The sequence below is a fragment of the Mustelus asterias genome, chromosome 14 (assembly GCF_964213995.1).
Source record: "Mustelus asterias chromosome 14, sMusAst1.hap1.1, whole genome shotgun sequence".
Taxonomy (NCBI): domain Eukaryota; kingdom Metazoa; phylum Chordata; class Chondrichthyes; order Carcharhiniformes; family Triakidae; genus Mustelus; species Mustelus asterias.
In genome coordinates, this window is record NC_135814.1 from 36,022,873 (window position 1) to 36,048,520 (window position 25,648).

At 40.4% G+C, this 25,648-nt stretch overlaps 1 protein-coding gene across 3 annotated transcripts in view; it reads right to left on the bottom strand.

The window, feature by feature from the left end:
- The window catches only part of ccdc93 (CCC complex scaffolding subunit CCDC93), a 65,938-nt gene extending 45,425 nt beyond the window's left edge, over window positions 1–20,513 (bottom strand). For all 3 annotated transcript variants that reach the window (XM_078228166.1, XM_078228165.1, XM_078228167.1), the window contains exons 1-7: window positions 20,394–20,513; window positions 11,459–11,572; window positions 10,904–10,998; window positions 9,411–9,522; window positions 8,184–8,282; window positions 5,377–5,433; window positions 3,020–3,120 (exon numbers count right to left, since the gene is read on the bottom strand). In XM_078228166.1, the coding sequence (XP_078084292.1) occupies window positions 3,020–3,120; window positions 5,377–5,433; window positions 8,184–8,282; window positions 9,411–9,522; window positions 10,904–10,998; window positions 11,459–11,572; window positions 20,394–20,477 (662 nt within the window). In that variant the 5' untranslated portion in view covers window positions 20,478–20,513. The remainder of the gene's footprint in view (window positions 1–3,019; window positions 3,121–5,376; window positions 5,434–8,183; window positions 8,283–9,410; window positions 9,523–10,903; window positions 10,999–11,458; window positions 11,573–20,393) is intronic.
- Between the last annotated feature and the right edge of the window lie 5,135 nt (window positions 20,514–25,648).

The window sequence follows — 25,648 nt, forward strand, 5'->3', positions numbered from 1 at the left end:
ATTGCAGACTCCATCTAATATGTAATGGGATGGGTTCACAATACCAACTAAACAAACCGGCTCAAAAGCACAGATGTTGAAAACTGTAGAGGGTGCTTATATACATATCCTTCCCATATCTTCAGAGAAAACATATTCCTACTTATGCTCTCCAGGTATATGCAACACATGTTTTGCATGAGTGAAGTCTCACCAAAGTAGCTTTGCATCCCTCAAAAGCTTCATCTTGCAGGCAGCCCTGACATTTGGGTTATACCGCCATCTATAGCATTAAGATCTCATGGAAGGCAGCCGATTAAGAGGTCACCTCTGCATTCACCATCCAATGGCAGGCAGTACATGGACAAGGGAGGCCCAATTGGCAACCCCTCTTGGACAGCGGGGGTAATACTGATGCAGAGAGGAAATCATAAGGATGCCATAAATTGGAAATACTGTTTAATAGTGAGGGTTTATTAAAAAAGAACCTGAACTATCAAGGCCAGTGTAGAAGCAGAGCCCCTCCAAACATGCTTTAGCTGCATCTGTGTCTGTTTCAGCCTTGTGGCTCTGTGATAGTGGCAAAGACAACAACCAAGATTCCAAACTTCCTACTGCAAGACCACTTCATGCCCAGTGTACATTCTCCAAGACTGCATTGCTGCTCACAATTAAGATCAAGCTGCCCTTTCATCTACCTTAAATGGCTGTGTCAGGGATGGGCAGGCAACTGCTGCCACAGGGGGCCCACCTCTGGGAAAAGAATAGGATAGTAAGAAGTTTAACAACACCAGGTTAAAGTCCAACAGGTTTATTTGGTAGCAAAAGCCACACAAACTTTCGGAGCTCCAAGCCCCTTCTTCAGGTGAACCTGAAGAAGGGGCTTGGAGCTCCGAAAGCTTGTGTGGCTTTTGCTACCAAATAAACCTGTTGGACTTTAACCTGGTGTTGTTAAACTTCTTACTGTGTTTACTCCAGTCCAACGCCGGCATCTCCACATCAAAATAATAGGAAGCATACTTGGCACACCACAGACCAACTTTCCACGATTCTAGCCTCTAAAAGGACTGATTTAAATTTTCCGAACATTTATCCTGGATTTCTTTATCACGGGATGAGGACCGCTGACAAATCCAGCATTTAATTATGCATCCCCAATTGCTCAAGGTGATGGTGAGTGACCTTCTTGACAAATCAAGTGGTTTGCTACGCTATTTCAGAAGCCAGTTAAGAGTTAACTATATTGCTTAGGCATGCAGTTACACATGGACCAGATTGGTTAGGGATAATGGATTTCTTCCTGTAAAAATACATGACCAAACCAGGCAGTTTTGCCAGACTTATTAAAAGATAACTGAATTCCACAGCTTGCAGGTGATGGAAACTCATGATTTAGGTATCAATCTAGAATTGCATTATTAATCCATTAAAGTAACCACTACGTCATTGCTCCCAATCTTCAAATATCTACTGTGCTGTCCACTGCCACACATGGTTTTGCACTATTTGGAAGTGTGATGCTTGTTTGAGATCTTAAATTTCTCTATCCAAAATAGGTAATTAGGACTATGTTCCACTTTGGATTTGAATAGCAGTAAACAATGAGATTTTCTTTGACCCAAATCAGAGGAGAGAGATTTGGTATGAAAGCTCCATGACAGACCCAAAGCCCATACATATCAAATATAATACCACTGATCCATAAAAATGCCCAACAGTTCAAATGTTACAAGCAGTTTTTCAGTAGCAAGTTAACCTTAAGACCTCAAATGGTACCACACAAGAAGTGGACGCACTTCCAAATAACTTGTCGACGTTGGAACAGCTAGTGGTGATTGAGCAATCCAACTGCAAAAGGACTAAGACAGACTGAAATGTTAACCACACATGGAATTAGGTTTAAACCAAAAGTTGATGATATTAGGAGATTCACCAGAATATACTGAAGATGGGAACAAATGTGGTCCTTTTTTTGTAAAAAGCTCTTTAGCGGATTCCTTGCAGGAACCAAAGGATCAATCATGCTTTCAACGACAGGTTTATTAACTGGATGGTTCCAGTTTCAGATGCAGTATTAGTCATTGCAAATAAATGTACAGATTGCTCTTTCAAGGCAACTACCTCAAGCTATAACTGAAAAATATGGTCTGCAAGGCAAGCATGATTTTGCTTGGCTTTCATCTCATGTAACTGAGTGACTGTTAGCTTCTCAAAGAAGCAGGCCAACCAATAAAGTAAGGTGTTCAGTATAATGTGGCAAAGTTTTCTGTGCCCATGTGAATGATATCCAATTATCCTATGGCTGGATTTATCACTCATTAATGTGCTCTGAAAAAATGTGGCTTTGTATGGGAGCCAGAGGCATATTTGTTGTATGTGGAATTGCACTTGCAAATTGGTTGCTGTACATAATTATGTAACAATAGCAGCTGCAGTTAATTAAAAATAGTTATTGTCTGTGAAGAGCTTTAAAGCACTAAGGTTGTGACATCACACAAGTGAAAATTTGTTTTTTTTTAAAAAAAAAGTCATTTTCTAGCTTTGGTAACAGACTGACCTCACTACTTTATCTTATTGCTGAAGCAGATGCCCATTATTTTCTCTGCTGCAGCTGAAAAGCTGCAGATAATAGGATTTTGGTCACATGCGTTTCCTCCTAAAAAGAGTGCAATGACTTGATATTTGCACACTTACATGACAGTGCTTTGACCCAACTTTGATACAGGATTCCATTAAAATAAATAATAGTAATGCACCCCCTCCAAAGGTCTCCCTTTGCCCTTGGTTACAGCTCAGGTATATCCATCATTTTGTTCATATTAATGAAATGCATTGAACGTGATAGCACCATTTAGGTTCCCTTAAAAAAAGCCTAAAGTAAATTGTTACATTAGTCATCATTTCATGCCCTCAGTGTAATTTGGGTAACCTGGAGTTGCAACTGTTTTAAATGTAGGGCAGAAATTAACTGCCAAACTTAAATACTGCACAAACCTGCCATGAACACTCAAGTTAGAATATTTTGTGCTCTTCAACATACCGGCCAAATTCCAAAAGAGTAGAATGGACTCTGGAATCTTCATCCAGTAACTCCCCTGCTGCAACCAACCGTTTATATTTGCGTTGTGGTTTATAAACATCCTTTGAAAGCAAAATAGTTCAACATTGTAGTGAACATGCAGTCAACCCTTAAAACAAAAACATTCTATACCTTCCACGCAGTAAAATGTCTCAAGGCACTTCACAGGAATTTCATCAAAAAAATTGAGATAGAGGTATAAGGAGACATTAGGGTGAATTTGGTCAAAGGATGCAGGATCTGAAGGGTGCAAATTTTAAAAATTAAGATATTGTTCATACGAGAGTCAATGGAACTTGGTGCGACTAAGGATATGAGCAAAGGAGTGGGCAATATTAAATTTGGAGGAAGATCATAGAAATCATAGAAACCCTACAGTGCAGAAGGAGGCCATTCGGCCCATCGAGTCTGCACTGACCACAATCCCACCCAGGCCCTACCCACTAATCCCTTTTTTTTTTACCCGCTAATTCCTCTAACCTACGCATCCCAGGACTCTAAGGGGCAATTTTTAACCTGGCCAATCAACCTAACCCGCACATCTTTGGACTGTGGGAGGAAACCGGAGCACCCGGAGGAAACCCACGCAGACACGAGGAGAATGCGCAAACTCCACACAGACAGTGACCCGAGCCGGGAATCGAACCCGGGACCCTGGAGCTGTGAAGCAGCAGTGCTAACCACTGTGCTATCGTGCCGCCCGTTAGGTAGGTAGGCCAGGAGTGCGTTGAAATTGTCAAATCGAGATAACAACAGTATGAGTGAGGATTCAACAGATGGGCTGAGGCAAGGGTACAGTGAGGCGATATTACATAGGTGGAAGGAGACAATCTAAGTGGTGACATGGATGTCCTCAAAGATTGGGGTCAGACACAACACTAAGGTTGCAAACACAGTCTGGTTTAGCCTCGAAACATTTGGCAGTAAGGCGGACAGAGTTGGTAGCTAGGAAACAAGAGCATGCAGCAGGGAGCAAAGAGCATAGTTTTGATCTCAATATTATGGTTGACCCTCCAAATGTGATTACTTCTCCAGACAGCTGGGTATTCCAGAAATAGAACTTCTTGGAGAAAAAAATCCTCTGTTCTATTTCTGTCTTCAACTCTCTACTCCTCCACTGCATTTGCTATCAATCCCCCCCTCTTCCTCTACCATCCTAACTACCTCTTCTTTGTCCAACTAAATTATCTTACACTCCGTAACTAAGCTCGAGCTGAATACCTGCAGTTGTTTTTTTGGGTTATTTCAGAATGAATTGTTTTTGACTTTAAAAAATTCATTCAAGGGATGTGGGCTTTGTTGGCTAGACCAGAATTTATTGCCCATCCCTAACCATCCTCGATAAAGTGGTGGTGACCTGCCTTCTTGAACTGCTAAAGTCCATGTGGTGTAGGTACACCTACAGTGCTGTTAGGGAGGGAGTTCTAGGAATTTGATCCAGTGGCAGTGGAGGAAAAACAATATATTTCCAAGTCAGAATTTCGAATGGCTTGGAGGGAAGTTCCAGGTGGTGGTGGTCCCATGCATCTGATCTTCTGCACTTGTCCTAACCGTTTCAGAGTAAATATTAGCATAACACTGGCAAAAGCATCTGAGATTAGCAATTTAAATCACTGTCGGATGGTTTCAAGCGCAGTTGGCCTGGGGAAGTTAGCACTCAGGTCAATTACCATCTAAACGCTCACCTGGGAAGAGGGGGAATCCCTATCCCCACCAATCACAAATCTGACACTGGCGAGCCTGTAAGTTACAGGCCATTAACAAATCACCCAATGCTCACCTATTTTAGCTCATTTGCCTTCTCCCTTATCAACTCCACAACAAAGGATCCAACTAAATTGCCCAACTCCCCCTCCATGGAAAAAAAAAATCAAGCTTAACAAAATGTAGGTGGTTGACTGGAACCCTATCTGTAACAAGTGATCTCACCCCCAACACCCACCCGTCATAATGATATACTCTCTCCTCCTCCCTCCAGAAACTTAAAATAATCATGTCTGATCTGGATAATGTTTATGATTCAGCATGACTCAAGTTATTAACCAATCACTTTAAAGTATGAATGCAAGTCATGCAAAAGATAAATAGACACAAATAGCGATTGGAAAAAGATAGATGTGTACACAGTTATTTTGTTTTATACTAGCACAGTTAGGCGATATTCTGCTCACATTTTAATCAAAAAATGCTTGGGTGAAAATCATGTATAATTTAAGAAAAAGGAAACAATTTTGAAATTCAAAAGAGAAATGTGTTAACTATGTGGGCTGCATAATTTTTCCACAGTACTGAAACAACTGTTATCAATCTTTACTCACAGAAACTTCTACAACTGCTTTCATGGCTTTGTCTTTCCGTAGCTCGAAATCATCATCCTATTAGAAGTCAAAATTGAAAGCACGTTTTTAATTTCTTGTAAAGTGCAGCAATTCTAGCTCTGAAATTTAAAGTATACCAGTTATTTCTGATACAAGCACATCAAAACTCAAGCAAATATTTCTTTACAAGTCATTTTGAGATCAGGTTAAGCCTTCCTACAAATAAATGGATATCAGAGACAGCAGCTCTGTGGGGTCAATAGAAATAAGCTGTTTTGGCTTGTGAACTACCACAGCCAAATGAGAGGGGGTGATGGTCTCAGGTTTATGAAATGGATCCTGTGCCAACATACAAATTTCAGATTTGTACTGGCATGGACAGGAAGAAGAGGAACCAGTGAAACTGGCTTTACTGCTGATGGTGGATTTAAGGAATTCTCCAAAAACTGAGAAAAGTGTCAGCAGATGTTCAAAGGTACTACTTGATGAAAGGGGAATATGCGAACCCATTAGAAGCTGGGAGCAACCGTGGACTGTAATTCCACAAAGAGTGTGACGTATGTGACAAGTGCAAAGTGGGAATGTACCTCCCTCAAGTTCACCAAACTGCTAAAAAAAAAAGACACCATTGAAGCTTTTTGAATTGTACTCATTGGGACAGACAAGAATGTCAAATTTCAAAGGGAGCAACAATTTATACTGCATAAGAAAAGGCTGATTAGTTGGCAGTATAAGTTGTTGCCCCCTTTGAATTTGGTATTTTTGCGTCCATCCTGCTGAATGCAAGATGAAAAGCTTCAACAGCAAATCCTTTTCAAAATACTCACAGTATTTAGTCAAGAATGTTGAGTCATTTGTTACAGTAAAAGTTTTAAAATTCTGTTGCGTCATTCTTTCAGCTATCAACTGAAGTTTGAATCTTTTAAAAGTTGTAGGTCTCTAGGGAGATCATAGCATTTTGCAACGATCCCGTCATAGCGTGATCTCTAATATGGACCGCATTAACCATAATTACATTTTGGAAATCTAGGCTGTGACGATACTGTGCCTTTAAGAAATGTATTTATATCATGTTTCTTGAGAGGGGGTATATTTAAAATTCAGCTCTGGTTTACCTGGTGCCAATCTGTATACAAACCAGCCACCTTCACGCTGAGGATGCAGGAGAATAATTAATCCTAGATAAATGAAGTATTTGTTTTAACCAGAGCTAACGCATTCTTGGTTTTCCCCCAGTGTTTCAGGGTTGATTGACAAGAGGCAGGGTCATGTGAAGGGAGGAGCTATGCTTATAGGGAAAAGCAAGCAGTTTCTGCTTGGTTTGAGGGAAGCAAGCAGTGTTTCTCTCTGGAGGTTGCTGTTTTGGAGATGTCAGAAGACAGGTGTATCTTTCTCTCCAGGGGTATTCAAAGACTCTAGACTGTTAACAAGTAAAAGCAGGTAAACCTGTGTTGTTTGCTAACTGATTTTGAAGAGGAGTTTAATTCTATGAGGAATATTGCTTAAATTAGAACTAATAGAAGTAGGTTAGCAGCTAAGATTTGTATCTTAATCATGTTTAAGTATTACAATTGGTAAAAGTTAAGCTAATTCGTTATATTTAAATTGTATTGTTAAAATTGTATGTTTTGATAAAAGTTTCCTAGTGTATCAATAGAATCACACCTAGAGTGAAACACTTTATTCTCACACTAATGCTACAATAAAAAGAATTGGGGTCTGGTCTAACTTCATAACATACCTTGGGGTTTCTGATTTGGTCCCTAACAAAGAAACTATTAAGTTGCATTCAGCATTATTTAATTCCTGGCCAAAGTAATTGGGGACGAAGTTAATCTTAGAAACAAGCTCAAAACCTCCAGAATTAGTGTTAGTCAGACAAGACAAATCAACCCAATCTTGTGACTAGAATTAAAAATTAATGAAAATTCAATACATTTATTAAAAGATTAGCATCCCAAAATTCAAATTAGTTTGAACCATCTCCAACAATTGCTACTATTCCAATTTCCTAGTCAAGTATTGGAAATTAAAATGGGAAAATACCAAAATAAATTGCAAACTTCATAAATTGCCTGTAGACAAATACATTCCAAATTAATAATATTTTTGTAATTTAAACACACTGGGAAACTCACCTCAGTAAGGAGTCTAACAACACCAGGTTAAAGTCCAACAGGTTTATTTGGTAGCAAAAGCCAATAGCTTTCGGAGCGCTGCTCCTTCATCAGGTGAGTGGGAGATCTGCTCTCAAACAGGGCATATAAAGATACAATCTCAATTTACAGAATAATGATTGGAATGAGTGTCTTTACAGCTATCAAGTCTTAAAGGTACAGACAATGTGAGCGGAGAGAGCATTAAGCACAGGTTAAAGAGATGTGTATTGTCTCCAGACAGGACAGCCAGTGAGACTTTGCAAGTCCAGGCAAGTTGTGGGGGTTACAGATAGCGTGACAAAGATAGTAGCCTGGACTCACTGGCTGTCCTGTCTGGAGACAATACACATCTCTTTAACCTGTGCGTAATGCTCTCTCCACTCTCATTGTCTCTACCTTTAAGACTTGATTACCTGTAAAGACTCGCGTTCCAATCATTATTCATTATTCTGTAAATTGAGTTTGTGTCTATATATGCCCCGTTTGCTGTTTATGAGCAGATCTCCCACTCACCTGACGAAGGAGCAGCGCTCCGAAAGCTAGTGGCGTTTGCTACCAAATAAACTTGTTGGACTTTAACCTGGTGTTGTTAGACTCCTTACTGTGTTTACCCCAGTCCAACACAGGCATCTCCACATCAAAACTCACCTCAAGCAGACTATGGGTTTTCTGAAATTGAGATACTGAAAATGATCGAATGTAATCTCCCATCTCTTCTCTGGTCTCAATTGCACGTTTTACCAACCACTTAAAAATGAGAAATAATGGAGATGAAATATTACTTGGCAACAAGCATCAATATTTCTGGTTTGTCCTAAAATCTGCTCAAAAAAAAAAATCACAAAAGAAAACTTATCTGAAAGGTTTCAAATACAAAGTCTGGCTTCAAAATAATTCTAATACAGTGGGGGAATTGGGGCAAAGGCAGAAAAATATCTAGCACAATGCTCTTATTAAAAAGGGAAAATAACAATGTTTTGCCATGAATATTGAATTCATCTACAGATTTCTACATAAGAGAAAGTGCACCTTTATAATGATATACTAAAGAATGAATTAGCTTCATAATTCTCTGATGAGAAAACTCATTAAGGCAAGCGAAAGATGGTTGTGAAAAGCCCTTCAATTTGATACACAGAAATATAGAGGTGCCATTTGGCCCTTCCGGTCTGCTCCATTCATCACGATCATGGCTGATTGTCCAACTCAATAGCCTAATCCTGCTTTCTCCCCATTACCTTTGATCCCATTTGCCCCAAGTGCTATACCTAGCCGCCTCTTGAATACATTCTCTTACATACTCTTCAATACAAAAACCATCTCAAAATTAACTAGAACAAATTGGAAATAAATTGGATTTGTTTTCAAGATTTATCTTTTAATAAAATGTAATTTTCAAATGTACATCAATAGAGGCTCAAGACAACATGATCAATGATGCAAACTGAAACAAAATTGAGTGATTCAAATGTGATTGATTGCTCTGGAAAAGAAAAAGCATGTGTTCCCTTATATGCTGGCTGCTAACTGATTAATAGCTTTTGCTCCCAGATTAGTACATAAAAGTGCTTTAAATTTGAGATTACTGGAGCTGATCACAACGTTATAGCCATCTGATGCTTGTTAAACACGAGTCAATTGTGGAGTCACCTGAAATTTCCCTCAAAATGGTTGTGAATCTTAAATAAAAATATGGGAAATGCTAGTAATAGTTACATTTCAACATTAAGCGACATAAGCAAACCACATATTCTGAAGCATTGATAAACTACAAGAATGCAGAGACAGACAGAAAATTGGTGTATGGTTTAAGACCATGAGATGTAAAATAGCAATAAAAATAATTTGACAATTGTTCAGAAACAAAATCCTTACTTGTACAACAGGAAAGATGTGTATGAAATCCAGACCCTGAATCTGATGTGGTTCTAAGCGATGAGGGCACTTCATAATTGGCAAAACTGACACAATTTTCTCTGTCAATGCTCTAATGAATAAAAGTGGTAAATATTTTATGTTTTATTGGATGCTTTTAAAAACTTGAAAAATCCTTCCTATAAGAGTGAAAATCCATTGAGTACTTGCTATAGGGCGATTGTACAGCTCAAAATTAAAAGCCATAAAGGAATTATGGGCACTCATGTTAAAATATCTCATGCAGTCTTTCAATTTTCCAAAATGTAATGTTACCTTGAGCCCTATATTCTCACCCACAGCCCCCTAAAGTTACCAGCCCTGTTCCAGCATTTCTCAGTAGTTGGCAGATCCTACCTTCTAAGTCAATTCCTTAACTTATCCCCTTTACTTTTTCCTGCTGTGACACAAGTGTACCTTTAAGAATTTTTTTAAAAATCACGTTCTCTGCAGTTGCAATGCAGGCATTTTGGTTTCATTGTTGCCGAATTGTCTGCTTGAAGTCCTTTTATTGCTGCTTCAATGGCTTAAATGGGTTTTTTTAAAAAACTCTGGGCCTCAGGTACTTTCTGGGATTTTTTTTTAAATGACCCATTGTGAGGGGGAAGATTGATTGACAAGTAAAGTCAGGTGGTTCCTCCCTGAACAATCCAAGGATTAATTTTCAGTTTTGGTTTAGAGTCAGAAGCTGTCCTGGTTGTCAAGTGGTAAGCAGGCTCTCTCTCTCTGGTCTTGTAAACTCTGCTGGCTAGCTGGAAGCAGGTGTCCTGGCCTTGCAAGTGAAAGTCTGCTGTTGGTGGTTTGCTAGCTAGAAACAAGAGTCTTTCTCCCTGGTGTTTTGGGAAGCTGTTCTGACTTCAAGCTTGTCTGTTGTGTATCAAGAGAACTGCAGCATCCAACCGAAGGACTCAGTTCCAGCATCATGTGAGTATTCATATTTTCGTCTGGCAAGAATTGTGTTTACGGGATTTGTTTGGTTGGAACGGTATCTAGTTTTAAGCTTTGTACAATAGCAATGTTGGTTTTTTCTCTTTTGTAATGGTAAAAGATTATTGCTAACTTACTTTCTATACATGTTAACTGTATTCTTAAACAAACTTGGTTTGATAAAAGCTCCCTCGTGGGTCATTTGAATCATACCTGAAGTGAAACATCTCATGCTTACGCTAGCCAAATTCAAATTGCAAAAACTTCATAAACACTTTGGTGTTTCTGACCTGAATTATAACATTACCTTTAAAAGAACTTTCAAAACCTTATTAGCAAATATACTTTGTCGACTGTTGACTCTTAGTATTGCTTGGTGCATTCTCACCTGAGCAAAGCTTCTTGGGGTATTTTACATTTAAAGATGATACAGTAAGGCAAGTGATTGTCATAACATTCTAAACATCAACTACATTCCATTCAACCACGAAGATCTAAATATTTCAAGCAGTTTCAAAGGAACTTACATTTTCTGACCAATTGTAGAATTTTCTTGGAAAAGTAAATCAACATCAATATCAAAGTTGCATGTCGTAATACACCATGTCATGCCACCCACTACCTGTGAAGAAAATGAAAGTCTCTTTTACCAAAGTTTTAAAATGAACAATAGCAAACTATTGCTTTAAACAGATTTAATAAGCATTATTCATTTGATATGAAACAATTTTATTCCATTTTATACTTCTGTTAATCATGCAAAAATATACAGTGACAACCGCAATTCTGAATAGAAATTGGGTGGCCAGATACCCAACTTTCCACTTTTTAAAAAATTGTGGTTCCAACTTTTCTCCCATACAAGCTGTCACCCCATTAAATTAAATGATCTCTAAATTTCAGGTGCAATTGACCATGAAGTGCCTGTCTGGGACAAACGTCAGGTCCAATTCTTCCATCATTCTAACATTTTCATATTTTTAAATAATTAGTAGCAATAATATATATTAATGATAAAATATTTGCTACAACCAAATTATTAATCTGGAGTGTTATAAAATAATTGGATCTGCGGTTCTCACCTTATCAAATGGCGATAATCCCTTAATTCTTGCTCTGAAGTATCCAGCAGCAACTAGTAACTCCAAAATTTCTGTCAATTTAATACTTTGTTCCTCATCTTCACGTGTTTCAACCTTTAAAAAGAATATATCAAATTACCACAAGCACTGCATTTAGTTCCCTTACTTAAAATATTAATGACAAATATTTAATATTTGGTCACAATGGTCTTGGGATATATGACATTATGTTTGTAGCTTGTGCATAGTCACTCAACTAGTTTCTAAACCAGATAATGTTTAAGATTTAAATTATCCAAGCACTCTGAATCCTTTCATCTCTACTAACTGTCAATTACAGGAATAGATAAAACATTTTCTACAATATTGATAAAACTATTGTGCAATAGCATGTGCAATTAGAAGGCAGACAAAAAAAGCTCAAATTTTCCTGATGGACCAATGCAATTATGCTACTAGCTGTACCACAAATAACCAGGTTTAGTTCAGTCGGTGCCAAGTCAGCTAATTAGCCTGGAGAAGCAGAAAGTACAAATGGTTGGACAGTGAAAAAAAAGGTCTATATCCTGAATAAATTTTCAGCACCCATGCCTGTAATATGCCAAAGGAGCTAGTAGCCAGACTAATAATCATGCGAACTGCAAGGGCTAATAACCACACCAGTTTAAAAATCGTAAGCTGCTAAACCCAGTCACACAGAGAAGCTGGGAGAAACCACAGGTCTTGATTAAAGTAGACCCAGATAAGAGATAAGGACTATCACCCAGTTACAAGGGAGGCCCCAGTCATACAACATACAGACAAGGCCTCCAGTGAACAATGCATAGCTTGTCAGTGTCCATTCTAACAATATCCAAAAGAACAGGGGAGTTTGACATACTAGTGGTTAGACATAGCAATCATATTTGTGCCTGGAAGTTAGCAGATAAGTAGAAAGAAATACTTGCTTGGTGACATTACAATAGGTAGATGTGCACAGGTTGCGACTGGACAACTGTATCCTTATGTAATCCTAACTGTCAGCTTTGAGTGGATATCGATAATTTCTGAGATATACTAATTAATTGGAACCGAAACTGAAAGTATAACAATCTGTATAATGCTCTATTCAGGGGTCTCTGATGTACCACTAGCTGGCATTTCAGATCTTGCTATAGCTCAAAAATAAAGGCCGATCTTAAAACTGAAATTCTTCATCTGATCACTTGGAGGGGACTTTTGTCCCACGTGCAAATGTAGGTATTTCATAAAGACAAAATCTTGGTTCCCACCCTCTTCCATTCCCTTCCTATTCTTTTAAAGTGTGCCACTGGTGTAGCATTGACAGAGATCATGGAACTGTATCACAAGATGAATCAATTAAGCATACTAGAGGGAGAAATTGGTGAGGAAAATTAATTTTGGCGGCAGCGAGGGAGAGCCAGGAAACAACATTTGAGTTAGCAATAGTCTGTAAACTACGTTCTTACCATGGTTTAACTATATCATATCACTAACATTAGAATTGTTCTTTGATCCACAGATCAGGCCAATTGTACCAAGCATATTATCCAAGTAAACACTGTTCAACTACAAATGTCAGAAGAGGTGTCAAAATGAGAATACCAAATAAAACTGAAAATGCCCTACCCGGAATCTCAATTGTCCTGTATATAAAATTGGGGATAACTTTCTGATCTTTGCAAAGATCCTCAGGCTTTGGTAGGAAACAGAAATATAACAATTTTGCATTCTACATTACTCACAATCATTTGCAATTCTTGGCCTCTGTACAGAATTCCCAAAGAATCAGGGAGTATCAGCCTGTTCTGAGACAATAGATCGAACTAAACCTTCTGAATACATGGCTGCCACACAAGTAACATAATATATAGCCAGGCTAGTCTATGTGAAGATAAGCTTTAAGTATTTTGTGGAAACCCAGAGAAATTTCTCAACAAGTCCAAGAGAAACTCAACTGAGAGCCTCAACAGCTTTGGTCCTCTTGGTCAAATCATTCAGATAAGATACGTAGCATCAGATATCCTTGGTATCCATATAAAAATATTGGCATACATATCTACAGATTCTGTAGCCAGTGGAAGTAATCCTATATGAGAAAATTTAAAGGTTGAATGGATGTTGCTCTTCAAACTTCTGGCACTGTTAGGAAATCTATTTATACCAAAGTGGAAGTTTTCCTTTGATGAAGTTAAGGAATACTCTATGAAGATGGGAAAGGGTTAATGAACTTTTGTAACACTCGAGAGAAATACTTGAGGGTTTGACAGACGCATTGTACTTGTTTTCGTGTCTGCAGAACCTGTTTTTCATGTATCCGAACAGATAAGGGCAGCAGCTGTTGTATACAAGATCATGTTTTTCCCAGCTAATCTGTTCAGGAATGTGGCCAACCCAGCTGGTAGCCATTTTGTGTTCTTTAATATTATGTACTGCTGTGTAACAGTAGAGCCTATATGCAGGCCTTGTGATCATATAATGATACATTTATATATTCATCATATCCTTACTGATATAAATTATACAGGTACCTACAAACATACATAAATTGTTGTATATAGGCCCCTGCAGCTCTGTATGCCAGTTAACTTGTTTGTGCGAGACTGCCCCACAGGTGTCCAGAGAGCAACAACAATCGCAGTCTTGAGACAACCATGAAGAAACCACCAAGGCAGCAAGATTCACACGATGGAGGACAAGTCACAGCCTGGGAACCTGAGGGGCCTGAGAAACTGAATAAACCGCTGTATTTTGACCTACGACTAGTCTCAGAGGTATTTTTGCCTACAACACTTTTTGCCACAGCCATGATGAACCGAGTATTCTAATTTCTCACAGACTGATGCAGAAATTCTGGAGTTCTTGCTCCCATACTTCAGCAAAACATTTTTTCCCTTACTGGTTATTTAGACAGGTGTATTCAACTATCACTGGGAAAATGCAAGAAGCAAAGCATGAATAATGACTTCTTGAGGCTGTAGATTAACCTCCTTGCTTTGATATAGTCAACTGCAAAGACACCAATGGATGGATCAGTTTCAGGATTCTAACTCTCTTGTATAGCATTCTTGCGAACTAAAGGACAAGTGTATGTAAATTAGTTTTGAAAGGATGCAGACGACGGTCATTGGTCCAAAGCAGATAATTCTAATTCTCTGGGAGAAGAGGCTTGAAAGAATCACCTGATGGCAAACATTCCTGTTAAGGTTCTCTATTACCAACTTTAACAGAAGGGGAACAAAAGTGTACTAATTTCGAACATGAGATGTTCCTCAATTGTCACTGACATGAGCAACAGGATAAACGAGTTTCAACTTAAAAAAATTAATTGACTTCCCCTTTCCATAAACAATTCCAACAATGAATCCGAGCTATATTACAACAAATGAGGCGCTTTGAAGTGGAATTTTCTTAAATCATCCCAATGTGAATAATTAAAAGTTCAAAAAATTGAAGAGTAAACAATCTAATCACTTTTGTCAGCACTTTTAAGGTAGGAAACAGGCATTTAGAAGTTTAGTTGTCACAAGTAATGCACATCCAAAATTATCAGTTGGCAATATAAGCCTCAGTAATTTTCATAAAGCAAATAATCAGTGGTAATCACTTTAATGTGTAGTTAAAAAAGTGAGGTAATTTGGTGAAATATCATTTACAACCCCTGATCATTGTCATTCATCTTTCGTCCAGTGCTGGAATACTTGATTTGCTCCAGTTGGCCATGACAAATTTTACAGCTGGTTTGATATTGTGGTCTAACACATAGGATGACTAAATTGTAAGTTGTGCAATTTTTTTAAATGAAATAAGTGTTATTTTATTAATAACTTTCCCCATCAGGGTTACCCAGTTTCTCTTACCTTTCTAACTAGCTCCAGCTAAGCGTACCATGTGTTTTACAAAGGAGCTTTCAGAAACCACCACCACCATCCCCCGCCCCCCCCCCCCCCCCCCCCCCCCCCGGAGTAAACTCCTTGATCATCCATAAGTGCAAGGGAACTATTACAATTTATCCCTGCTGTAAGCCCTCAAGTTTAGTATATTCAGTGTAGTAACCAGAAGCCACCCAAGCTGACAAACTAATGCGTTCATTAAAATATTTGAAGATTTTCTACCTTTTGACCAGAAATTGCAATCAGTCTATCTGATTGAACAGCACTGATGTAATCAAGTACATTGCGCACACACAGGCCACATTATCCATATACAACTGTCAATTTGGAACAAATAAATTGTCAATGTTCAGACTTTTGTAGAGAACAGATATTCAAATATTATTTTAATGAAAGTATTAAAAAGCTATTAAAAAATTCAACTAGACAAGTTTAATTGTGTTGTTGCAATTTTTATTTAACTTGGTATTTAAACTCGAGGTTTGTATAGAGAAAAAACACTGGGAATTTAAAATCCAGATACATGAGAAACGAATATAAGCAAAAGCCAGAAATATGGAATTTCTAGTGTAATGAGTTGACCCAAAAGGACAATGTGACCACAGGTTATGTCAGGCAGATGGGAACTCAGGGTTGCAGAATTTTTTTAAAAAAGACTGTATGTGACATTAAAAAGCATGAGTAACAAGTAGAAAAAAAAAACAGGAGTGGGATATTAAAGCTAAATTAGGGAGAATAAAAAATTGCCAAGCTGAGTACTAGACAAAGTCAAATCAAATACTGGGAGCAGAGCTTAGAGGAAAAAGGCATTAAAAAAATTGTTCCACTTCAAACACACAAAGGCAGCATTTTTTTTAAAAAAGAAAATGTCCCAGAATGAAGCTGAGAAGTTAAAAGGTACAGTAGCACTTGGAGCAGAAAAGGAAACAAATTAAGTCTTGCCTCAAAACATAAAATTTTCAATTGGCAAACAGAAGAGTAGGAGCAAATAGTAGCAACACCTCTACTACTCAACTGACTTAATAGTTAGTCTCTTAGATCCAGGGGTAACTTTCTGGTAGTTGACTCAGTTGAGCTTCTGATTCATTCTCATTCAGACCACCCATGTAGCATTGATCAATTTCACCCATCTCAGCTCATCTGCCGCTAAAACCCTCCCCCATGCCTTTGTTTCTTCCAGGTGTCATGATGCTGTGCCTCTATTTTAGAAAATATTCTTTCAACTGACTGGAAATTTTGCAATTTGAAATGAGATAAAACAAAATACTTAAAAATGCAATACCACTTTCCAGGTCAGAGGTGGAAAACGAACAAATCACCCTAAAAAGAGTGCGGAGAGAGACATTTTCTATAATTCAAAGACCCTTTGAAATTTGTTGCTGTCTGAGGAAGAGACATTAAAATGTAAAGTGCTAGAAATTGAAACAATCATTGCCACAGACAGATCCACCTAAAATTTAATGGTACACAACTAACTAAAATGATACCATACAGGAAACTTAAAACATCCAGTCTCTGTGGTGCCCATTGGTTACAGAAGGCCTCATACATAACAGCAGACATCCAGTCCTTCAAAGCACCTTCCAAACCCACAACCTCCAACACTTAGAAGGACAAGGGCAGAAAACACATGGGAACACCAGCTGCTGCAAGACCCCTCCAAGTCACACACCATCCTAACTTGGAACCACAGCGTCATTATTCCAGTGTGGCACAATATAAAACCAGGAACTCCCTTCCATGCAGCCTTATGGGCAAACCTACACCAGACAGATCGCAGCAGTTCAAGGTGGCTGCTCACTACCACTTTTTCAAAAGGCAATTAAGAATGGGCAGTTGTTGGCCTTGCCAGTGATACTCACGCCCCAGAAACAAATAAAAAAATATCCTTTGCCAGTCTTGGCCTGGGCCCATGGAGATTCTCCAACACTGGTACATAATGTCCAATAATCTGTCAAATTTCCAGTCAGTCAACACACAATTCATTCAGCAAGTTAGTTGCGCTTCACCTCATTTCTGCATAATAAATCGATTACTCAACTGATTTAATGTTTTCAATTGAAATTGTAACTAGTTACTAACCAATTTAAAAAATCATACAAATAGTAAAAGCAAAATACTGCTAATGCTGGAATCTGAAACAAATGGCACCTTCTGCCATTACAGCTTCCTGTCTCATGACCTACTCCTTTGGTGGGAGCTCAAGATTGCAACAATCACAACTTCTACTTTGCTCCACCTTCTCTTGCAGTACATAATCCATCACATTTCTCTCGAGTTCTGAAGAGTCAAACAAACTTAAAACATTATTTTTGCTCTCCATAGATGCTGCCAGACCTGCTGAGTTTTTCCAGTATTTTCTGTTTTTATTAAAATCATATCATGATTCAGAATGGTGACAGCATAGGGAGCCATTTGGCTCATTATGTCTGTACTAATTCTCTACAGGAGAAATTCATCTAATGGCACTCCTCTGCCTTTTCGCCAAAGTCCTGCTAAATTTCCTCTTCAGATAAATGATTCAATTCTCTCTTGAAAGCTCTGATGGAATTTGCCTCCATCATATTCTAAGGTCTATCCGCTTGTTGCGCAAAAAAAACATTTTTCCCTCATGTTGCAGTTGTTCCTTTTGCCAATCACCTTGAATCTGGTTCTCAATCTTTCAAGTAATTGTAAGTTTAGCTCTACCTACTGTCCAGATCCCTCAATTTTGAATACCTCTATTGAATCTCGTCCCTACCTCCTCTTCTGCAAGACTGTCCCAGTTTCCCCACACTATCCCTATAGATTTGAGAATGATTCCAAGGAAGAAGTTATGTTATGTTGCACTCTTTACAGCCTTCATAAACTTCCTAAAGAGAGCTGCCCATAATTGGACACAATACTCCAGTTGAGGTCAAACCAGTGTTAGATACAGATTTGTCATAACTTCCTTGCTTTTGTTCTCCAAGTCCCTATTTATAAAGTTAATTTATTAGTCACAAGTAAGGCTTACATTAACACTGCAATGAAGTTACTGTGAAATTCCCCTAGTTGCCACAGTCCAGTGCCTGTTCAGGTCAATGCACCTCACCAGCACATCAGAATGTAGGAGGAAACCGAAGCACCTGGAGGAAACCTATGCAGACACGGAGAACGTGCAAACTCCACGTAGACAGTGACCCAAGCCAGGAATTGAACCCAGGTCCCTGGCACTGAAGCAACAATGCTAACCACTATACTATTGTGCCACCTCACATATGCTTTATTAACCATGCTCTTCAACCATCAATAAGTTATCCTGGTCCCTCTACTCCAGCACCCCCCTTTAATTTAGTTTCTCCCTGTTATCCCAAGTAAAATGCATCACCTCCTACTTCTCTACATCAAATTTAATCCACCACTTATCTACACATTCTACCAACCTGTCTGTCCTTTGGTAGTTCTACAATATCCCTCATACCACTTAACATTTCCAAGCTTTGTCTCATTTCACAAATTTTGAAATAAATTGTCCCCTGTACATGAAAGTCCAAATTTACTAAATAGAGAAAGGACCCTAAGGCTGATCCCTGGAAACTTCACTATATCTTCCATCAATAAAAAAGTCATCCATAACAGTTCCCCATCTCCTGTCACTTGGCAATTCTGTATCCATGTTACTGCTATTCCTCTTTTATTACACAAGTGTGTTGTGTGGCACTTTAACAAATTAGGTCATGTGGCCTGAGTCTGCTCCGCCATTCAATCATGGCTGATATTTTTTTCATCCCATTCCCCCTGATCCCCTTAAATCAAGAACCTCTGTCTTAAAGCCACTCAATGACCTCGTCTCCACAGCCTTCTGCAGCAAAGAGTTCCACAGATTCACCACTCTCTGGCTGAAGAAATTTCTCCTCATCTCTGATCTAAAGGATCATCCCTTTAGCCAGAGGTTGCGCCCTCTGGTTCTAGTTTGGCTTATCCTTGCACTCTTTCTTAAGGGTGTAACATTTGCCAAACGTCAAGTAAATCTTATAACCAGGCACAAAAATCTATACTGTAAAATTACTCTCCTCTGCATTCAAAAGAGTATCACTTGGTGGCTGCCAATCTTTGCACCAGTTGAAAACGTTAGACAAAAATGGGACTGGAAAAAGTATTTTCAAAAAAAAAATCAAGGCCACCCACCATAATAGTCTGTAATTCAGCAACTTCAGCAGAATGCTAAGTGCAATAGTGCCACCAGCTGACAGACAACATTTAGCACAGGATGATACCCAGTGATGGAAAACTATACTTAAAAGTCTTAAACTATTAGAATAGAAAAGACAAATGATGTAGGGTCCTGATAAACTTTCCACTGACTGTCATGACAAGACGCAATCGATTAAGAAATTTCACTAAGTGCAACAGAGAAGCATAAATATCGCAAGAGTGACATCTGGAATGTTGAGTGGTAAAGGCAGAGCCAATGAATATATGAAGCAAAACAAAACAGACAGTGGGGTTAGTTTTGATTACTCATCGGAACTGTTGTGATGAAAGCCCCCCCCTCAACCTTAAAGTGAACTCCAGTTTTCTTTCCACAAATATTGCCTGCACTTTTGTTCGTTTACGATTCCCAGCATCTGCAGTGTTTTGCTTTTGCATTTAGATTGGTTCTGAGGCCACCTTAATTTATACAGTTCCTCCACACCGTGAACAAAGTGATTTGCAGACGTAACGCAGAGGAACATCAGACTGTCCTCTGTGACACTAACACAGCAGGAACCCTGCTTCAGCCAGTTGACTGGCTGATGGGGAAGTATCAGGCACAACAACAACCACCACCATCACCTCCTCCTGTGGTTATGTGGGGTTTATGAGTACAGCTAAAAGCTGCGAATTGACAGCAGCCTCAGCCTTTCCTTTTCGAGCTGATTTATCCTTAATTCCCCCTGCAGCCCAGAGACAACAAGCTGGTCCGGGGAAGAAGACTTCAGTTAAAACGAAACAGGTAGCCAGCCGATTCCTGGAGAGCCTCCGGTTGTGAAAGAGGAGAATTTATCCGACGGAGGGGAGGGAATGGGGGACTCCGTTACCTCGATGACATTGCCCTCCTGGTCAAACTGCGGCCCCAATTTCGAACCCGTCCGGAGCCGATGGAAAACCGAAGCCGCCGCCATCACTCCCCGTCACATCACGTGACCACCCCCGCCGCGTTGCACTGTGGGATAGTGAAGGTCACGTGAACCTTTAACCTCCGCCCGGCGACGACGCACTTGGGGGGCGGGGGCGGGTCGGCAGAGTGAGGGCTGGGCGCGCATGCGCGGCGGAGGCCGGTGTTTGTGAGGGCTGCGCGCGCATGCGCGGCGGAGGGACGGGGGTTTGAGCGAGGGCTGCACGCGCAGCGTCAATGACAGAGCCGTTATCCTGCACCCTCTCACCCTTCAACAATAACACTTCAACAAATCAGAATAACGAAAGAAACGGCATTGTGAATGTCTAAACTAGAACTTTTTCTCGCAGGATATAAACCATCGATCTTGCAAAATGCAACTTTTTTGAAATTGGATATTATGAGCTCTCTCTCTCTCTGTCTCACCACCTCCTCCCCACCCCCAAGACAGTTAAAAATGCTCAGAAAGTATTTTGACAGAAGCTTTGTAGCTGGATGTCACAATCTAGAGTCCAACAAAGTGGTGATGTTACCTGATTAAAACTCATAATAAATGTGGACCTGGAAGTTTGTATTGTGGCAAAAATATGAAAACCAGAAAGTCATGTGGAATAAATCCACTGTGTGAAGGTGTAAAATTGTTAATAAATTGCTGGACGGTCTCCCATGACATTGCACGTGGTAAGTCAGAGAATTATAGGCTCTTGTCCTTTTACTGTTTGCTGACAACACCCAATGTTATCTCTCCATCACTTTTTTTGACTCCCTCCACTATTTTTGGCAGACCAGTGCAGTGTTTTGAAGTTGCAATTTTTCTACCCAAACAGTGAGAAGACTGAAGTCCTCCTGACACAAGCTGTATGTCCTTGCCATCGATTTTTATCTGGCCATTTTTTCAGATTAAACAGGACTTGTCACAACTTGTCATCGTATTCAATCCCACATCGCACTTGCAACTCCATTTCCCTTCTGTCACACGAAATGCCGACCCTCACTTCGATAACAATCGTCCGTCCCTACTATTCAGATCATCTACAGCAGCAAAATGCAGGTCTAAGTCCCACATCAGACACGACACAGCCCAGGACTGAGGGAGTGCTGCAGTGTCTGAGGGTGCCGGGATTTGGGTGAGGCTTTAAATCAAGGTTCAATCTGCTTTCTCGGGATGTAAAAGATCCCATTCCCCATGTTAAAGAAGTGCAAGTGTTTTGTTCTAGTGTCAGTTTTTATCCCTCAAAAGACATCACTAAAGGGAACTAACTGCTTACTTATTGGTGTTGTGCGAACTTGTAGTATGCAAATGGCAGCAACATACCCTACATTACAGCAATAAATGCAAATGCAATCACGAAAAGACAGCACTCAGGAGAGGTTACGATAGTCCCCATCTCACAAAATATGACACAGTGTCTGGAAAGGCTCAGTAGACCAAGGTCCACCACACTACGAAAACAAAAAGGGACGGTCAATAGGGAATTAAAGGTGCTATATTTAAATGCCCGCAGTGTCCGGAACAAGATAGATGAGCTTGTGGCCCAGATTGTGACTGGCAGGTATGATGTGGTAGGCATCACAGAGACGTGGTTGCAGGGGGTTCAGGACTGGCAGTTAAACATCCAGGGATTCACAACCTATCGAAAAGACAGAGGGGTGGGTAGAGGGGGCGGGGTTGCCTTGTTAATTAGAAATGAAATTAAATCAATAGCACTAAACGACATAGGGTCAGACGATGTGGAGTCTGTGTGGGTAGAGTTGAGGAACCACAAAGGCAAAAAAACCATAATGGGAGTTATGTACAGGCCTCCTGACAGTGGTCAGGACCAGGGGCACAAAATGCACCACGAAATAGAAAGGGCATGTCAGAAAGGCAAGGTCACAGTGATCATGGGGGATTTCAATATGCAGGTGGACTGGGTAAATAATGTTGCCAGTGGACCCAAAGAAAGGGAATTCATTGAATGTTTACAGGATGGCTTTTTGGAACAGCTTGTGATGGAGCCCACGAGGGAACAGGCTATTCTGGACTTAGTGTTATGTAATGAGCCAGACGTGATAAAAGATCTTAAAGTAAGGGAACACTTAGGAAGCAGTGATCATAATATGGTAGAATTCAGTCTGCAATTTGAAAGAAGGAAGGCAGAATCAGATGTGAAGGTTCTACAGTTAAATAAAGGTAATTACAGGCGCATGAGGGAGGAACTGACAAAAATCGACTGGAAGCAGAGCCTAATGGGAAAGACAGTAGAACAGCAATGGCAGGAGTTTCTGGGAGTAATTGAGGACACAGTGCAGAGGTTCATCCCAAACAAAAGAAAGGTTATCAGAGGGGGGATTAGGCAGCCATGGCTGACAAAGGAAGTCAGGGAATGCATCAAGGCAAAAGAGAGAGCCTATAATGTGGCAAAGAGTAGTGGGAAGTCAGAAGATTGGGAAGGCTATAAAAACAAACAGAGGATAACAAAGAGAGAAATAAGGAAGGAGAGGATCAAATATGAAGGTAGGCTAGCCAGTAACATTAGGAATGATAGTAAAAGTTTCTTTAAATACATTAAAAACAAACGGGAGGCAAAAGTAGACATTGGGCCGCTCCAAAATGACGCTGGTAATCTAGTGATGGGAGACAAGGAAATAGCTGAGGAACTTAATAAGTACTTTGCGTCAGTCTTCACAGTAGAAGACATGAGTAATATCCCAACAATTCAGGAAAGTCAGGGGGCAGAGTTGAATATGGTTGCCATCACAAAGGAGAAAGTGCTAGAGAAACTAAAAGGTCTGAAAATTGATAAATCTCCGGGCCCAGATGGGCTACATCCTAGAGTTCTAAAGGAGATAGCTGAAGAAATAGTGGAGGCGTTAGTTATGATCTTTCAAAAGTCACTGGAGTCAGGGAAAGTCCCAGAGGATTGGAAAATCGCTGTTGTAACCCCACTGTTCAAGAAGGGAACAAGAAAAAAGATGGAAAATTATAGGCCAATTAGCCTAACCTCAGTTGTTGGCAAAATTCTAGAATCCATCGTTAAGGATGAGATTTCTAAATTCTTGGAAGTGCAGGGTCGGATTAAGACAAGTCAGCATGGATTTAGTAAGGGGAGGTCGTGCCTGACAAACCTGTTAGAGTTCTTTGAAGAGATAACAAATAGGTTAGACCAAGGAGAGCCAATGGATGTTATCTATCTTGACTTCCAAAAGGCCTTTGACAAGGTGCCTCACGGGAGACTGCTGAGTAAAATAAGGGCCCATGGTATTCGAGGCAAGGTACTAACATGGATTGACGATTGGCTGTCAGACAGAAGGCAGAGAGTTGGGATAAAAGGTTCTTTCTCAGAATGGCAACCGGTGACAAGTGGTGTCCCGCAGGGTTCAGTGTTGGGGCCACAGCTGTTCTCTTTATATATTAACGATCTAGATGACGGGACTGGGAGCATTCTGGCCAAGTTTGCCGATGATACAAAGATAGGTGGAGGGGCAGGTAGTATTGAGGAGGTGGGGAGGCTGCAGAAAGATTTAGACAGTTTAGGAGAGTGGTCCAAGAAGTGGCTGATGAAATTCAACGTGGGCAAGTGCGAGGTCGTACACTTTGGAAAAAAGAATAGAGGCATGGACTATTTTCTAAACGGTGACAAAATTCATAATGCTAAAGTGCAAAGGGACTTGGGAGTCCTAGTCCAGGATTCTCTAAAGGTAAACTTGCAGGTTGAGTCCGTAATTAAGAAAGCAAATGTAATGTTGTCATTTATCTCAAGAGGCTTGGAATACAAAAGCAGGGATGTACTTCTGAGGCTTTATAAAGCACTGGTTAGGCCCCATTTGGAGTACTGTGAGCAATTTTGGGCCCCACACCTCAGGAAGGACATACTGGCACTGGAGCGGATCCCAGGAATGGTAGGCCTGACATACGATGAACGTCTGAGGATCGTGGGATTATATTCATTGGAGTTTAGGAGGTTGAGGGGAGATCTGATAGAAACTTACAAGATAATGAACGGCTTAGATAGGATGGACGTAGGGAAGTTGTTTCCATTAACAGGGGAGACTAGGACGCGGGGGCACAGCCTTAGAATAAAAGGGAGTCACTTTAGAACAGAGATGAGGAGAAATTTCTTCAGCCAGAGAATGGTGGGTCTGTGGAATTCATTGCCACAGAGGGCTGTGGAGGCCGAGACGTTGAGCGTCTTCAAGACAGAAATTGATAAATTCTTGATTTCTCGAGGAATTAAGGGCTATGGGGAGAGAGCGGGTAAATGGAGTTGAAATCAACCATGATTGAATGGTGGAGTGGACTCGATGGGCCGAATGGCCTTACTTCCGCTCCTATGTCTTATGGTCTTATGGTCTTATGGTCAATTCTGAATTTTATTGGCTGATAAGCAAGGTTGTTGCGCAACTATTCCAATGTTGTTCACCATAATTTTAAATATCTCATCTTTTAAAAGCTGATCAAAAATTCTGCTGCCTGCACCCCTTTCCCCCCTCCACCGTTAATCTTTTAGGGTAAACCAAATAAACCAACTCAAAAGAACTTAGGGACAAAGGAAAAAGGACAGCTCCCCAAAAGGAGGGGGAACAGCCTGAACAGAAACAAAGTTCAAAGGAAATTTAAAACATTAAATCAGAATGTGATTATCGGGGTCTATAACGCATCCCAGCCCCTGCGGTGCCCAACGGGTGCGGAAGGCGTCTGCGCCCGTGGACACCGCATGCTCCCTCTCCAGGGACACCCGGCCGTGAACGTAGCAGCGGAAGAGGGGCAGGCAGTCAGGATGGACCACCCCCTCGGTCGCCCGCTGCCTGGACCTATTAGAATCATAGAAATCATAGAAACCCTACAGTGCAGAAGGAGGCCATTCAGCCCATCGAGTCTGCACCGATCACAATTCCACCCAGGCCCTACCCCCGCATATTTACCCGCTAATCCCTCTAACCTACGCATCACAGGACTCTAAGGGGCAATTTTTAACCTGGCCAATCAACCTAACCCGCACATCTTTGGACTGTGGGAGGAAACCGGAGCACCCGGAGGAAACCCACGCAGACACAAGGAGAATGTGCAAACTCCACACAGACAGTGACCCGAGCCGGGAATCGAACCCGGGACCCTGGAGCTGTGAAGCAGCAGTGCTAACCACTGTGCTACTGTGCCGCATGGTGCATTTCACCAGGCCCAGGAGCAGGTTCACA